Source organism: Artemia franciscana, chromosome 5 (assembly GCF_032884065.1).
Source record: "Artemia franciscana chromosome 5, ASM3288406v1, whole genome shotgun sequence".
In the NCBI taxonomy this organism is placed as follows: Eukaryota; Metazoa; Arthropoda; class Branchiopoda; order Anostraca; family Artemiidae; genus Artemia; species Artemia franciscana.
The window spans coordinates 52,983,944-53,001,625 of NC_088867.1; the positions used below are offsets into that span (position 1 = coordinate 52,983,944).

Genomic DNA, 17,682 nt, shown 5'->3' on the forward strand with positions numbered 1-17,682 from the left:
AAATGGTAACTGCCAGTGAGGTTGTAAAGAGAGACTTTGAATAGATTGGGATGGAGGAGGAAAATGTATAGCTGTGTTGGCCTCAGGCAGCTTGGTGCTGTGGTGAGTTGTTAGTAGGCTAGTAGCAGCAGTAGTAGTATTCTGAGTCCTGTTAGGCCTTATAACATTTGTTTGCATTAGAAATGAGCTTGGTAAATTTTTCATTGTTCATATTATTGACTTAGAAATAAAGTGAACATAACACTCAATGTCTCTTTTTAAGGTCTTTACAAATATAATAATTATTTCTGCTGAAAATTCAAATTTAAGCCCTTATTTAGCTCTGAAAATGACCTAACCATTTATAGTTTTGGGTATACAAAGGCTTAAAATGGCATAACCTAACCTAATCATTCTACACATTCTTCTGTCAGCTTTTATATATTTGATATCTTATCAAAAATGCAATCAATAATATGAACAACAAAAGATTCACCAAAATATATACACTGAATTGTATATATGCAATGAATTTTCCCCTATTTTGACAAACTTTTAAGTCACTTTGAAGAAAAGAGCAACCTATAGAAAATTGAGTGCATATAGGCTGTGGGATCATGCCATATTTGCACTTGCTGGGCTGCAAACAGTCCATTCACCAATAGGCAATTTCTGAGCCCAAAATATGGGTTGGTGTTGAGGGGTTGGCCTTGATGCCCCCCCCCCCTATATTTTCCATTTTGCTCTGTTCTCAAAACTTACTATTTTACACTTTTAATCTTTTTCATAGATTAATTAAAACTCATTATTAATACACCCATCCAGCAGCATGGAATTTAGTACTTAAATACAGAAGTACATGCTTTTTCTGTTTTTAATTCTTCAACATGGAAAAACCAAAAAAAACAACAAATTCTATATTAGTTTTATACTGGCCCAGCATCTTTACAATCATGCTTCGTCGTACTGACTAGTCTACCACACTCAAACTAACAATTATTCTAATACCCTGACAAATTTCCACTTTACCAATGTGTAATGTAATCTTCTTCTTCTTTTTCTTTATTTTATGGTGCTTCTTCTTATGGCTGTCTTGACACCGTTGCCGGAACTTTTAGGTACTAAAATGTCAAGTTTAGCAAAAAAGGGACACTCTTAGTGTCCTCCTAGAAAATCAGCCAGTATACTTTAAAAGTTGACAAAAAAGGTTTTAAATGGTTTTCTCACGACTCCAGGCTCAGATTTACGTTCTCCTTTTTCAAGTAAAAGCAAAGCGATTCTTCAAATAAGTAAAATCCCATGTAAAACCTCAAATTGCCTAATACGCGAAAAAGAAAAAGAATTCAGTACGATTTCTGCGGTTGTCTCGAACCTTCAGTTTTACTAGTTATTATTCTTCGGAAGACTCAGTAAAACCCTGTTTTTATCGTGGCGTTTTTCAGCACCAGATTTCCGGCTTTCTGGACGACAGTTTTCATTTTTGTCATTTTTGGCAAAAAATTCGAAAGCACAGTCTTATTTCAGGAACTACAGAAGATTCTGAATCATTTGTGCTGCGCTTGCGGTTACAGGAACCTAAAGAAAGTTTGAAGTATACTAAGATAAATGACAAAATGTGTTGTTTAGTTCTTACGTTTTCAGCCAAAATGTCTACCCTGTACGGCGAGAAAACGAAAATGGCGATAAAACCTGTCTTCACTATGAGCCACAACAGCCGTCTCGGCCGGAAAACGCCATAATGAGGACAGGGCTTAAAAGATTTGCGCGAGCAGACCACAGATACGATTTCTATCGCTGCCGACACAGCTTAATTGCCTTCGCTCCTTCTTTTCCTTCAGTAGCATATCAGATCTTCTGCAAAATTTTGTCGACCATTTCCCGCAGACTGATATCGAAAGTGTGTGAAACGCGCATGGCTTGGAACGTGCTTCAAATCCTTTTCACCTGGCTTTCGCCAACGCGTTTGGTAACGCTGCTCTCGCAAATATACACAACCACAGCGTTATTTCATCCAAACAATAATGTATTCATGAGATCAATTAACTAAGAGATCAAATTTGATGAGGGGAGAAATAATGACAAGACAAATATCGCTTGTTCTGCATAAAGCTAATCTATTCTTCAAAAAACAAAGAAATGTCAAATTCTTTGCAAATAGTGACAAGACAAATATCATATGTGCTCAATCAAATGTTGAAATAAAAAAGAAAAAGCACAGAATACCAAAGAAAAGGGCTTTTTGGTATCAAGAATAGCTATAGTTTTTCGAGGAAAATCCATTTCTCCCTGCCCACTCTCTTTCTTCTGAGAAGAGGTCGACGGCGTCTGTAAAAGAAAAATGAAAAGGCTTATTTAATCGCAGTCCTTTTCACCAAAAGCAGAATGGTGCACAACAAATGACTAAGCAAATCCGAAATATTTTGCGCTAGGCCTTTGCCATCTTTGCGGCTCCAGAAAGAAGAACCAAAAAACCTAGACAGCATGAAGAGACCTTTATAAGGGAAAGACTGTATTGGATTTCACATACGGTGCATTCCATGTTATGAAGGCTTACGAAAAGTGAGAAGATACAGAATGAATCGGATTCCGATTCAGGAGCGTTATGCAGAGGCCCAGCAACACTCTGGGTTCAGAAAAGGCCAAGTTTTTCAAGAAAGAAAGAAGAAAATTACAAGAATGTGAGAGTATGAAGGGAAACTTTAATGTAGAATTTCTGTACAAGAAATCTTTTCAAAGCTTCAGCTTTCGCTTTTGAAAAAAAAAACAAATCTAGACCATTCTCAGGGCGATCTAAGGTGACCTAGAGCGATCTTAGGGGCCCACAAAGCATCTAGAGGGTGCTCCGAGAGTCTGCATGGCCCGGCAACCCGGGTCGTGTTGCTAGCGTGAGAACCTGCTCATATTTCTAGTATATTTGAAAATTTGGATAGGTCCCCCCAAGCCACACGGCGTGAGAACCTTCTTTTTCCAGTATATTTGAAAGTTTAGATGGTTCCCTTGTCACACAGCATGAGAACCTGCCCATTTTTCCAGTGTATTTGAAAGTTTAGATAGATCCCCTGATCACACGGCGTGAGAACCTGCTCATTTTTCAATATATTTGAAAGTTTAGATAGGTCCTCCGGTTACACGGCATGAGCAATTGAGTGGGATTTTCAAGTATACTTGAAAATTTTGTAAAGTCGACCTAAAAACACAAAAAAGCCGTATAGTTTTTTTTATTGCGTGTTTGGATCGGTTCCCTTGCCCCTCCCCCCCCCCAAAAAAAAAACACGCAAAAAACGAAAATTGTGTGTCCATTAGGTTGACTTTGGGAAGAACCTGTTGAGGTTCACCCTCATCCAAAAATGATTAAGCAGCAGCAAATCGCATCAGGATCAGATAGTTTGCTACTAACTACTATCCAGGCCGCATACTCCTGTAGACTACAAGTCTTAAAACACCTTAAGCCTTTACTTACCAGCAGTTATATGCTTGCAGTCAGTTTTTTATCAAAAAAACTTTTTCTAGACTCTCTTGAGCAAGTCACATGTTTCACCACGTTTAAATTTTCGCACTTTTGCAAAGGAAAGTAATGCGGATACGATAGAAATCAATAAGACGAAAACGAACCTGAAAAGCACAAAGCGCAAATTAAAAGCAGTTGTATTAAGAAAAAACTGAAAATAAATACATATGGTATTGATTTTGAAAAAATGCCAAAAAGTGTCCTTTTTTTCAAAAAGTTGCCTTTTTTCACCCAATAGTGGTACGGTGTCACCCAGAGTGAAAAAGTGTATAAAAAAGCACTAAAAGTGTCCCTTTGGCAACCTTGTGTTCTGCTCTTGGACTGTTATTTTTATTCATTCTGTTCTTCACTCAAAGCCCTTAAGCCGCGTCCTCTCTCAGCATTGTACGGACGAAAGAAGCCAAACGACACAGCCAATGAGCTAGACCCTGATGATTTTATTGTTACTTTTATTTAATTTTATTACTTTTTAATTTATTCTTATTGTCGACGAAAACTGATTTTTAGGAGAAACAGTAGAGCTCCGACAATTTTCTCCGGTGACGTTCAGTGTATTGAAGTTGATTTTTATTACTAGAGAAGAGTAAACAAACATATATTTTAAAGCAATTAAAATTACAATGGTGCATACTGCATAATAATACACGTAAATTCAAAGACAACTTGACACCGACAATAATACTCTGAAATATGTAGGATCAAGAATCGTTTTTCAAACTATTTAATCTCTTACTTTTCAATACAAGGTGCCGTTCACTTTCTCCCGTGTTTGAGTTCTTATGACACCTGTTGTTGTACTCAATAGAATCCAATACTCACAGTACTTTACCTTTCAACCTACTCTTTATCGCAATAGCGAAGCTGCTTTTGTTCTTTATGTGCAGCCAAACACATAATAAGTTTGGACCTGCGGCCCGCGGGCTTCAGGCGGCCCACGAGACGTCTTGGTGCTGCCAGTGAAATCCTTACCGTAACACACTTGACAGACCATATTATATATCATACCAATACACAAATGAATGAGAAGAAACAACATCTAGCATTCTGCAATCTAGAATTATCGGGAAGTTCCGTAAGCAAATCTACTATAGTTAGCAAATCTACTATAGTTAGTTTGACATTCAACCCTTCAGACCATTTATTTTGGTATTTTACGATTTTTGTCTATGAATAAACCTACCCCAAGGTTTTGAGAAATCTCCCCCCCCCCCAAAAAAAAATAATATTCAACCGAAAAAAATAATGCTCAATTATGAAGATGGGTGTAATCTGATATAGTAGTAGTGGGACAGGAAAATATGGTACACCTTGGGATATGTCCCTGAATGTACCAGATGAAACCCATCTACAAAATCGAGAGTAATTTTTTTCTAAAGGTAATTTTCATTAAAAAAGTTTAAGTACATCCAGGTCGTCAAAAGAGCAAAGATACAATGTCTCAAGAAAAGAATAAGGTATTAAGTTTAAGTTTTTGAAAAACTAGAGGAAGAGTAAAACTAAATCAAAAGGTATAAAACATATCCAGATTATGAAAAGGGTGTATAAGAATAAATTTCAGGATCAGTTGAGTGGGATTTATAACTAAATATGGATATTAAAATGGTCTATTTGTGGTCTCAGTGGTTTATTTTATTGGTTTCAGCTGTTCCTCAGATATCGTTGATATGCCCTTTTGACGACCTACATGCATAAAGTGCAATTTCAATTTATTCAATATACAATACAATATCCCCCTAAAAGTTTCACCTCAAAAACGGCTTCTAAAAAAAGAAAAATAGTTGATTAAAGAGGGATTTTTAATGAAGCATGGAAAAATTTATATTTTTTTTTATTGAAATTAAAGAAAACATTTTGTGTTCAATTTTTCAAAAGAGTATTCCTGTAATAATTAAATACGATTTGAAGTGACATTACGACACTAAGCAAAATACTAGATTTTACTGTCTTGGAGGTGGATCTAAAAGAACAAAAGCATTAATTTGAAATCGTCACTAAAAAATCAGACAATATTTAAAGTTGTGACAGACAGAAGTAAATCTGCTGTACGTGTCTGAAACGATAGTAAAGCATGGTCACCAGACTACCAACAGCGAGTTTGTCAAAGAATGTTCTTAGCTATTGCAGAGGAAGTATGCACGAAACAAAAAGTATTTTTGAAAACATTAATCTCTCTACTAGAGCTTTCAATATTAAAACAAGGAATCTTTCAACTGAAAGTAAGAAGAAATCCTCACATACGAAATAATTTCTGTTCTCTTTCTTTTTTAATGCTGCTATTTTCATTTACCAAAAAGTAAAACCTAGTTTCTGATTGTTTTTGAAATAGCATTAAGAAGTCCTCCCAAATCCTCGGTAAAAAAATATTCATGGATAGTCCTTCCCGTGTAAATCACACTGAGATATTCCTCCAGAAAATTCAATCCTTGCTGAAAGTTACCTTTGGAGAAATATAGGAAATATATATTTTGGACCACTTGTCAAATCGCTTAAACTTCAACCGAATTTGCATCATTTCATATGAAAAATTACAACATTTTAACAATTTCCCACACAAGTTTTAACATCAGAAAAGGTTTGTGAAAATAGAATTTGATACATATTTTACTTATATTCAATATTTTACATTATACACTGCTATATTTTACATACTACTTGTATAATTTAATATCTAAAGGGTAGTTTGACGCGCTATGTTGTTATCAATATCAAATAATTTTATTATCTTTCTCTTTTCTTTCAATTACCTTTAAAATCATACCATTAACTAATTATTTAAATTTCTTGTCAAAATCAGCTGCGTTTGAATCAAGTCATTTTATGCAAAGATATCAACCACTTTACCTTTAAAATTAGTAGTAATAACAAGTTTATTATCATATTTAGTTTTACACATTTCATTGCTTTAATTTCGTATTCAGTTCCTAAATCCAAGTCTTCTTGTTTAGCGCTTTGATTGTATTTATTTTTGATTTTGATTTCTTTTAAAAGTCTCTACATTTATTAGGCTATGATTCTGTTAGATTGATTTTCTAAACTATATTTTTTTTTTATTACTATTCAATTAGTAAAAAACTCTAGACAAATCTCCGTTGGCGGAACTGGTTAAAGGACTTGACTCGGAACCTGAAGGTAACAGTAGCTGGCCAACTTTTAGTTATTCTGTGTGTCAAATGAAAAACAAAATGATTGCAAAAGCTATTCGAACAGGCCAGCATGGCCTAGCTAGTAATGCGAATGGTCTGATCCCCCAGTTGCAATCAAACGCAGTTCGACTCTTACTGTTACCTAGTGCAGCAGTTGATAATGTTAATACGATCTAACCCAAGACTAAGGAGCAAGAAGCAGCCAACTTCCCCCCAAACAAAACATCCTGTGGGCTTCGCCTCAAAATCCAGGCTGATGTGAGATCACAAGCACCAATGTAAAAACTATTTTTAAGCATTAATTCTGGACTTTACATAATTTTTGCAATATTTATAACCATTTAATTTTACCTGTTTCAATTTATTTCCCAGAAAAAAACTGTAATATTTTCTGGAATTCATTTGGTCGTTTAATTCTTTCTTAATAGTCAATCCAGCCGGTTTATACGAAGCAAGTAATCCTAAAAAGAATGAATAAGCAGTTTTATACCCGGCCTTTTTTCTAGTATTCTTAGATATATTTCAAGTATTTCAGTCAGAATTGTCCCGAGACTTAAAAAAGTAAGGGATAACCTAGCAAATTATATACAGTTCTACATAATAAAACGAATCATGTTGTTCTGTATAAAAATTTAGAATTTTATCTAAAGCATGGTTTAGCATTAAATAAGTACATAAGTACAGTAAAAAATCAAAAATGAAACTGTATAAACCAATTTACATTGGATTTGCTGTTTTAGAATTATCTCAAATTACTTGTGTACGAATTCCATTATGAATCCATGAAGCCTAAATACAGTGTCGCTAGAAATTTATGTTACTTGGACATTGACTTATTTATCCATGATATAAGAACCAAAGACTTTTATCAAGATATAAAACCTAATTTAAAGTATAGATTCGATACTCCAGATTATGAAAATATCAACCCCTGTAAATTTCTTCAATTGTATAAAAAGTCATAGGACTAATGAAGAATGTTATTTCGAGTAAGATATTATCTGAGTTTGTTGGTTTAAGATCTAACTAAAAATAAGTGATGGCGACAACCAAGCAAAGAAAAAACTAAAAGGTATCAAAACTAATATCGTAGAGGATAAAATAACATTGCAAAACTGTGAGGATCTATTATACGGAAAGGTGGGAAACTTATCGGAAACCCAGTGTGATTTCAGAGCAAATGAGCATAAACAAGTTCCAAAAAACGGAATAAAAGCCCTAGATCCAAATAGCACGAACAGAAAAGTGCTAAAAGACAAAGTAAGCAGATTACCTTGGGGTTTTAAACCCTTGAAGCTATAAGCTAGTTAAAGTATTATTAAGCTAATTAAGGTATTATAGTTAAGCTTTACATAAAGTTTAAAAAAAAAGTTTTAAAGTTTTTAAGTAAAGTTTACTTTCGAGCTTTCGCTGATTTTTCATAATTCCGGTCACTGAGCAGAGCTGGAGCGCAGTAACGCATGGTGGCTGAAAAAATTCCTTTCTCCCTTCAAATGTAACTTTATTTATTTTTTCATAGTAAGAAAATCACTGAAAAATTTTTCAAAATCCCTTGCATCTGAATTTACCATTATGAATTTCAAAATTCTTCACAAATGTGCTCTTCGAGTACTTGATAAGTTTCTATTTTAGTTCATATGGAATTTGGCCAAACATTCTGCAAACTACCATTTGTTTTGCTGACAAAAAAGAAACGAGTAAACTATACTTTGATATTTAGCCGTGCTAAAAATACAATGCCAATTACCTTGACCTGACTGTAGTCAAGTTAACTATAGTCAACTATTGCGGTTCAGAGTCCGAACACGCTGAATATGACGTCAAAACGGCTAACTAATGAGAGTAGACCCAGATTGGGTGGTTATATCCCTAGCATTTGAAAGTACCAATTGATTAGTCATGTGTTTTGACTTCATTTGGCCAAATTTGCCCGGAAAGGGCCAGTGGAATCGTCTTTTTGTCTTCCCTCGGTATTTCAGCTCATTTAGATGGCCAACTTAAAACATGAATGTGTTGGCGTGACATTAAACGAAAACGCTGTGCAGATCACGTGAAATCACGTGAAACAACTAAAGCAAAGTCAAGTGAGACTTTATTGTGGAGAAAATGAATGGCATTATAACACATAAGCAGGCAAACAATGAACACAAATTAGCAGTTACAAGAGATTTCATCTCACAACCTCGACTGTGTAAGTGGCATAGGGCTAGTAGCTGGAGCAGCCGGAGGCTGAATAGGCATAGTCTATTCATCTACTTCTCCAAAGCTTCAAATTAGGCTAGATGTTGAGAACATTGGGATGGGAAATGTGAGCATTAACCAGGGGTGCAGATTGCAGAGGGGGAGCAAATTACCTCTTTGGATTTTTGGAAATGTTTTTATATTCTTAGGTCTATTAAAAAATAACTTGTTTCTGATATCTCCCATAAAAAATAGTAAAATTGCCCCACCCCCCTATGTTTTGAAAAATGCTTTTAATAAATATTTAGTGGTTAGCCATGGTAAAATTCTAGTTTATCTACTTTTTATGCTATCTTGGAAAGAGGTTAGGTAAGGTAAATGAAACTTTTAGTAATGAATCCAGGGACAAAAACATACTCTGTGAAGTTATTGCCAAGCTTCCATGTTAACCCTCTTCTGACTTCTAAGTCATAAAAATCTGCCTACTAGACAGGTCCATACCTATTGAAATTTTGACAAAACAACATTTTATATTTACAGTTATGAGTTTAATTTCCTCTGGTCTTAAATCTGAAAATGCAATTCCTGTTTTTTTAAGTTGAATTTGAAGCCTTGTCAATGGTTTTGGTAAAATCCTAGTTAATTGACTTCTTGCTATCTCAGAAATGGTTTAGGCTAGGAAAATGAAACTTTCAGGGATGAATTTACAGATTGTATGTCCTGGGAAGGTATTTTGAAGCAACTACCTCCAATCCTTCTCCCTCTAGAGGGCCCTGACCTTTGATGACCTTTAAAAATATGTGTGTTATAAAAGTGAAACCTTGCAAAATAGATCTTCTGCTTAATTGAACTACAACAAAATTGTTTGCAGCTTCATAACTTTGCTCAATTCCATTTTATAAGGTTTCAAAGATATGCAAATATATTTCCTAAATTTTGAAAAAAAAAACATTGATATGGCTCAAAATTCTACTCAAACAACAGGAATTGCATTTTCAGAACTAAAGACAGAGAAAAAGCAACTAGTAACTGAAAATTAAGGTAAAATATTGTTTTGCCAAAATTTCAATAGGTATACACCTGTCATGTAGGCAAATTTCCTGGGCCCTCTAGAGGGAGAAGGAGCAAAGGTGGGTACTTTGAAATACCTTCCCAGGACATACTTTAGCCTGTAGACCCATCCCTAAAAGTTTCATTTTCCTAACCTGAACCCTTTCTGAGATAGCCTAGCAAGAAGTCAATTAACTAGAATTTTACCATGGTTTTTCTGAATTTAGGAATTTTATTTGCAGATCTTTGAAACTTCATAAATTGGGATTGAGCAAATTTGTGAAGCTGAAATCAGTTTTCTTGTGCTTTATTTAAGCAAAAGATCTGGGTAAAATTCTAGTTAAATGACTTCTTGCTATCTCAGAAAGGGTTTAGGTTAGGAAAATGAAACTTTCAGGGTGGGTGTACAGGCTAAAGTATGTCCCAGGAAGGTATTTTGAAGTACCTACCTCCACTCCTTCTCCCTCTAGAGGGTCCTGACCTTTGATGACCTTTAAAAATATGTGTGTTATAGAAGTGGAATATTACAAAATAGATCTTCTGCTTAATTGAAGTGCAACAAAATTGTTTTCAGCTTCATAACTTTGCTCAATCCCATTTTATAAGGTTTTAAAGATATACAAATACATTTCCTAATTTGAAAAAAAAAACAACATTGATATGACTCAAAATTCTACTCAAATAACAGGAATTCATTTTCAGAACTAAAGGCAGAGAAAAAGCAACTAGTGACTAAAAATTAAGGTAAAATGTTGTTTTGTCAAAATTTCAATAGGTATAGACCTGTCATGTAGGCAAATTTCAGGGCCCTCTAGAGGGAGAAGGAGTAGAGGTGGGTACTTTAAAATACCTTCTTGGGACTTACTTTAGACTATAGACCCATCTCCAAAAGTTCCATTTTCCTAACCTAACCCCTTTCCAAGATAGCAAGAAGTCATTTAACTAGAATTTTACCAAGATCTGTTTTATAATCTTCACTTTTGTAAAACAAAGGCTTTCTAAAGATCAGCAAAGGTCACTGCCCTCTAGAAAGAGAGTGGGTAGAGGTAGGTACTTCAAAATATCTTCCCAGGACACACTTTAGTCTGTAGACCCATCATTGAAAGTTTTGTGCTCCTAACCCAACCCCTTTCTAAGATAGCAAAACCAGAATTAGGCTAGCCACTTCAGATAGTAGCCTAGGTAGCATTATAAAAAATTGAAATAGGTCTAAGCTGGTAGAGTACCATTGGATCCCTTATATAGCCTAGATAATAACTCTGATAATATATCTCTACATTAATGAATCTAGCAACACTTCATGTGCCTAGACTCAGAGCCATTTATAGAGGACAACCAGGGCTATTACCCCAGGCACCATGACTTGGGGGGGCTGCAGCTAGGGAATCACCCACTTTGATCCAGTTTTTCACTTTGATTTGGTTTTTGCTTTTATGTAAGTCAAGAGAGTGCACTGTAATTGATTTTTCTCTGGGCACCACCAACTCTAAGAATGGCTCTGCCTATACCCTATGTATAAATTGGTTTTTGCAGTCTTTACTCAACATAGGTCTATGATTAATTGGAACCAATGTAGAGCTTTATATTTCCCTATAAAGCCCTACATCATCTGTAAAAATTTTAATTGTGGTATGTTATATTATCTATGGCAAATCATTTGTAAATACAAAAAAATGGTCACTAGGAGTGGTAATCATAGACATTTTAAGTGCTGTAGTTTGACCAATTTGTTGTTCTAACACCTTGGCTGTTAGAAATTAGAAAATTGCTTGTAACTTTTATGTCTTGTTGTAAGTGTCATTAGACTTAAATTTCTTCTATCTGGGGACAAGAGTTAAGGGGACATGTTGCTGAAGACCTGATCTTCCTTTTTTTTGCTACAGTTATCTGAGCATGGTGATCAAATTTGAGCTCCTTATCTACAGGAATTATAAGGATTCATAAGGCCAAATAAAGCTGATTAAAAAAAAAAAAAAATGCTAGGGCTCACTTTTTAATGTGCAGCTTGTTTCTATTAATCAGACTAAAATGTTTCTTTCCATTGTTATCTGCTTTTTAAAATCATTTCAAATAATATATGGCAAAGTAAATATTAATATAATTTAGCTAGTGCAGACAATTCAAGATTTATTTCAGAAACCCTAGTCCACTGCATCTAGAAAAGATAGAAAGATTATTACATCTTCCCTCTTTCCCTGTTGTAGTGAATATAAAAAAGGTAATAAAGAAATAATGAACACTTAATAAACTTTCATTTAGGGTAAGTACTCTGTTTTGTCACCTTCACATGAACTGTCACTTAAGGTAATCCTAGGCCATTTTGATTTTGGGTAGTTTGGTAATGATATTTTGAGCTCAATACCCCAGTCCCTTGCAAACTGTAGGAAGAGGTCAGACATGAACTTGGGAATGTTTCTAGACATGATAATGCATGACATCTTAAAGTAAGCAAAATACTGTCACAGTTTGTTAATGAGTGACTTATGAAACAGAATGGCCATTTAATACGAATAATAAGCTTCTCAACTGAGAGTACAGAAAAACATTGAAAGGACAATAGTTCATATACTTGAGTGGGGTTGAACCCTTCTAAACATCTTGTTCTTTAAACTTAAGTCTATATTGCTTTGATAAAGCTTTTATTCCTATTAAGTGGCCCTAATGTTTTTGAAGTTTTTCTTTAAAAATTGAGAAAAAGTTAGAATTTAGTGTAAAAAAGAGGGGCTTAGGGAGGGGAAGCCCCCTCATATATGGACAAATTTTGTTTATTTAAAGCTTAATATGGGTCTGTACTTTTAGTTAAAAAGCTTGTTTTTTTCTCTTGAAATTTTGTTAACTTGTTACTTTCATAAAAGCATTACTGTATTGTATATTAAAAATGTTTTAGTAGCAACTTTGTATCCCAATTCTTTATGAACAACAAGTGAAACACAAGGTTCATTAAATTAGAATAAAGAGCTTTTTAAAAATTCTAAATAACGTCCTCTTATTCAGTTGGGCATTGCCACATATACTGACTCCTAGAGGTGGGAGCTCTTTAGAACTCTGTTGTGATCTCTTTTTTGACTAGCTTATTGGGTACAGCATTGCAGCTTCTGATGAATGCTGTATGGCCAACTGTTACATGTAGCAGATGCTGAAAAGTACATAGCAAGAAAGTATATAGATTTTTTTCCATGAGAAGCTGAGCAAGTGAAGCATAACTATCCACTGGGGTGCTCCTACATTCTAAGAGTAAAAGCTCTAGATCTGTTTGTGATATCAGTGCTTTAGTCATCTGGACATACCTCTCTCACAGGCTATTTGGATTTTGGGTTGTTTGATTGTGATTTTTTGAGCTCAATACACCAGTCTCTTGCAAGCTGTAGGAAGAGATTAGACATAATCTCAGACTGTTTCTAGATGTGATGATGCATGACATCCTAAAGTAAGCAAAATACTGTTTCAGTTTGTTAATGATCTAGTGTGCATAAGAGTTGTTTCCAAGCTTATCAATCTAAAAAGAAAACGCTATTATAGTCCACTGTGAGGAGTTAGTAAGTGCCTTGTTTGTAAAATCTGCCATAGCCAATATTTACCTGTGGTAAGCTGGAAGTTTCATACAGTTTGAGGGTTTTCTTTTGCAAACTTGGCACAAGTGATGCAGCTTGGGACATAGTTCTTTATATTCTTAATCATCCCTGACCAGTAAACAATTGATCTGGCTCTGAGCTTCATTTTTTGATTCCTAAATATGAAGCATGTTGGTTTCTTAAGATGTCACTTCGCAGACTAATGGGTATTAACAGTTGATTGTTGTTAAGGATGTCTGAATCAATAACAGAAAGCTCATGACCATCATGCTAAAAACATATTGCTTTCAAAGGGACTTGGTCTTGAAATGCTGGTTGGCCATTTTGGATGATCAGTAGCAATGCTAAAAGGATCTGGTCAGATGTTGTCTTGTTTCTTATTTGGAGTAACTTCTCACCACTGATACGTAGTAGTCTCATTATTACATATACATGAGATAAATTTTTGTTTTTGCAACAGGGGTGTCCATGTCTATATGATAGTGATAGAGAAATCATATGGCTAAAGTGATAGGGAAATCATGTGGTTCAATATGTAAGAATATTCTCTGTATCCTTGTCAATGACTTTACAATTACACAAGTTAAGACTGACTCAAGGGGCTTGTGATCCGATATGACCAAGAAACTTCATCCTTAAAGGTACTGGCAGTAGTATTTACACCCATACACTATAGAGTACATCTCCTTTTCTATTTGTGAATAATTTTCCTTACTGCTCAAGATGGTGGCTGTAAGTTACCTATTCAGGGTTTTCAACTATGGTGATTCCAGAAGTATAGTTTTGTTTTTGATGTGAGGCTTTTTTTAGGGATTTGGGGTTCTTTTTAAAAGTTCCTGCAAATTTATTTTCAAAATAACATTTTACTATAAGACTAATGAAAATGATAAAATACTATTTCTAAGTCAACTACAAATGGTAATTCTTTCTCACTTGAAAGTTTTTTAAGAAATATATTTTTATAATTTTGGTTGCTAAGGGCAGTTTTGAGCCCTTTTATGGGACTCAAAACAGATTTATTTGTGACACTAAGCTACAATTTTCCCCCAAAGAGAAGCAAGTTGCAATCAAGTCAAAATTCTGAGATTGCCAATTAAATTAAAAGCATTATATATAGAGCTTCCCAGTTGCAGAGGAAGTAATACTGCATGGCAGTGCATTTGTTCCTGAAAAGTCATACAAGACAAATGACTATACTGACATTTATCTTAATGCTTGATTTTTCATGAAATTTTGCTTGGTGATGTAAAATTGCACATCAGCTATTATGAATGAGGGGCTGTGGGTTGCAGGAGCCACCATGCAAAAGTGGGGTAGCAAAGTAGTAATGCTACTTGGCAATTTTCAAATTTGTTGGCAGATTTTGTCTCAAAATACCATTTACACATATAGAAACAATTTTTTCTCAAGCAGATGCTGTCAAAACACAAGTTGTGCTGCTTAAGTGTCAGCAGCCTTTGGAAGTCTGTTGAATACTGCTACTGATAGGCCCTAACACTGTAGGCCCTGAATCCCCCTCCCTAACACTCAAATATATAACCCAAATTATATATTTCCCAAGGTTCTTGATTGTGTCACAGTTGGTTCAGTTTACAGGTACAAAGTTTTAAATAAGAGTGATGCTAACAACTTAAAGTAAATATGACAATTTTTATGAGATTTGTCGATTGTTTTTTAATGGGATCATGGTGAATCAATGCCTCTGGATTGTATAACTTCAATAAAATGGAATTATAATCAAGTGGTGATTTTTTAACAGTACTTGTTAATTAAACAAAACCACACTCAAGAATTATGCTTAGGTTAGATCTCACAAAACCAGTTTCATAGCATACAAAGACAAGCAATGGGTAATATAATGCATTGGACTTACAAAACTTGGGCTATGTATTTGCACATTTATGGGGGAGGAGGGGACGCTGTGCAAAAAGTGGGGTAGCATAAAAGCAATGCTACTTGGCAGTTTCCTTTCCTAGTAAAATTTGTTGGCAGATTTTGTCTGAAAATACCAGTGCTTCCACTGTCCCCAAATTTTTGGAGATATCTCCAAAAATCTTTCTTCTTGAAAAAAAAATAGGTTCCCAAAAAATCCCCTTTTGTTCAGGGTTGCCACCCCCTAGTTATTTATCACTAGTGGCAATTTATTCCTTGTAACTATCACTTTCATTTAACTTGACATAATTTTTTCACTACTTCTCAAAGTTTTTCTTTCAATTATTTACTACACATCAAAAACCAGACATAAATCATTAAATTACTGACCTTTCTTCCTCTACTAGAAAAAATAAAAGATCTTATGCCAAACTTGTCAGCCATGACAATGATACAAGGAGAGAAAATTCAATGAAGACAACAGACAAAATGAGACTTCAGCCAGTAGCAAAAAGACGAAAAAAGAAAGCAAAACAAAACGACATGGACATTTCACCTGTATAAAAACTAGGCGTCCACAGCATAAAAGAAACAAAGATTAAAAACTAAAATAAACTGACAACACATAAAAAACCACAGCCAATACTAAACTACAATTGTTGGAACATACCACTACATAATATTTCGAACATAATATTTCATACAGTCGTTTTTAATGAAATTAAATATAAAAACAAGTTTTTTAACTGAAAGTAAGGAGCGACATCAAAACTTAAAACGATCAGAAATTACTTCGTATATGAAAATGGCTGCTTCCTCATTAACGCCCCGCTCTTTACGCTAAAGTTTGACTCTTTCTCTCAACTCTTCTTTTTAAAACAGTAAAAAACTTTAGCGTAAAGAGCGGGGCGTTGATGACGAAGCAGCCCCTTCCATATACAAAGTAATTTCTGCTCGTTTTAAGTTTTAATTTCACTCCTTACTTTCAGTTGAAAAAAACTTGTTTTTTATATTTAATTTCTTAATGTTTTTCAATCAATGCATGTTTTGATTTTGGCTCTCCGCAGAGGAATATTTAAAACGAAATTTGCATATTTATTTTTTTGGCTAAATGGCTTTCTCATAGTTTTGATCGAATGATTTTGAGGAGTGGGGGAGGAAGCCTAATTGCCCTTCGATTTTTTGATTACTTAAAAAGGCAACTAGAACTTAATTTTTTACATTGTTTTTATTAGTAAAAGATATACATAACTTATAAATTAGCTTACGTAACGAACTTTTGTATTCTCATGTTTTTATTACATATATGAGGGGGTTCACCTCGCTCTTTATATTGAAGCTTAAATTTTGTCCCAATTCATTAAGAATGACCCCTGAATTGCAAAAGCCATAGAATAAATAGTTGAATAAAGAGCGGGGTACTAGGAGGAGGTGAGTCCCTCATTTGTTTTTTTTTTAATAATGCTAGAAAATCCTGTGCTCTCTTCATGGAAATTTTCTTCCCCCATGACACATTCCTTGATGGAAAGTTCCCCCAGCATATTCCCCTCTTCTCAACCCCTCTCCCCAACAAAAAAAATCCCCCTGAAAACGTCTGTACACTTGCCAATAACCATTACTAAATGTAGGCACTGGTCAAAGTTTGTAACTTGTAGCCCCTCCCATGGGGACTGTGGGGGAGTAAGTCGTCCCCAAAGACATAGTTATAAGGTTTTTCGACTACGCTGAATAAAATGGCTATCTCGCAATTTTGATCCGTTGACTTTGGGAAAATAATTAGCGTGGGAGGGGGCCTAGGTGCCCTCCAATTTTTTTGGTCACTTAAAAAGGGCACTATAACTTTTCATTTCCGTTAGAATGAGCCCTCTTGCACCATTCTAGGACTACTTGGTTGATACGATCACCCCTGGGCAAAAAAACAAACAAACAAATAAACAAGCATCTGTGATCTACCTTCTGGCAAAAAATACAAAATTCCACGTTTTTGTAGATAAGAGCTTGAAACTTCTACAACAGGGTTCTCTGATACGCTTAATTTGATGGTGTGATTTTCGTTAAATTTCTATGATTTTTAGGGGGTGTTTCCCCCTATTTTCTAAAATAAGACGAATTTTCTAAGGTTTGTAACTTTTGATGAGTAAGACTAAACTTGATGAAACTTATATATCTAAAATCAGCATTAAAATGTGATTCATTTGATGTAACTATTGGTATCGAAATTCCATTTATAAGAGTTATGGTTACTATTGAGCCGGGTCGCTCCTTACTACAGTTCGCTACTGCAAACTGTTTGATTTGTGTATAGAACATTTAGTGAATATTCTCCTATGTCCATATTTAAGGAAATATTATTGTTAACCTTAAATCTGATTTCAAT

At 34.7% G+C, this 17,682-nt stretch overlaps 2 protein-coding genes across 3 annotated transcripts in view; one reads left to right on the forward strand and one right to left on the reverse strand.

The window, feature by feature from the left end:
* The window catches only part of LOC136027586 (116 kDa U5 small nuclear ribonucleoprotein component-like), an 83,139-nt gene extending 81,935 nt beyond the window's left edge, over nucleotides 1-1,204 (reverse strand). The window contains exon 1 of one of the 2 annotated variants that reach the window (XM_065704970.1): nucleotides 1,009-1,204. The gene's annotated coding sequence lies outside the window, so the exon portion shown is untranslated. Of the gene's footprint in view, nucleotides 1-987 lie in introns of both variants that reach the window. The other variant, XM_065704971.1, reaches the window with a different exon arrangement.
* Nucleotides 1,205-8,646: 7,442 nt separating this feature from the next.
* The window catches only part of LOC136027587 (V-type proton ATPase subunit B), a gene marked incomplete in the record, with an annotated part of 50,914 nt that continues 41,878 nt past the window's right edge, over nucleotides 8,647-17,682 (forward strand). Inside the window, 1 exon segment of the mRNA XM_065704972.1 lies at nucleotides 8,647-8,821. Coding sequence (XP_065561044.1) covers nucleotides 8,737-8,821 — 85 coding nt within the window.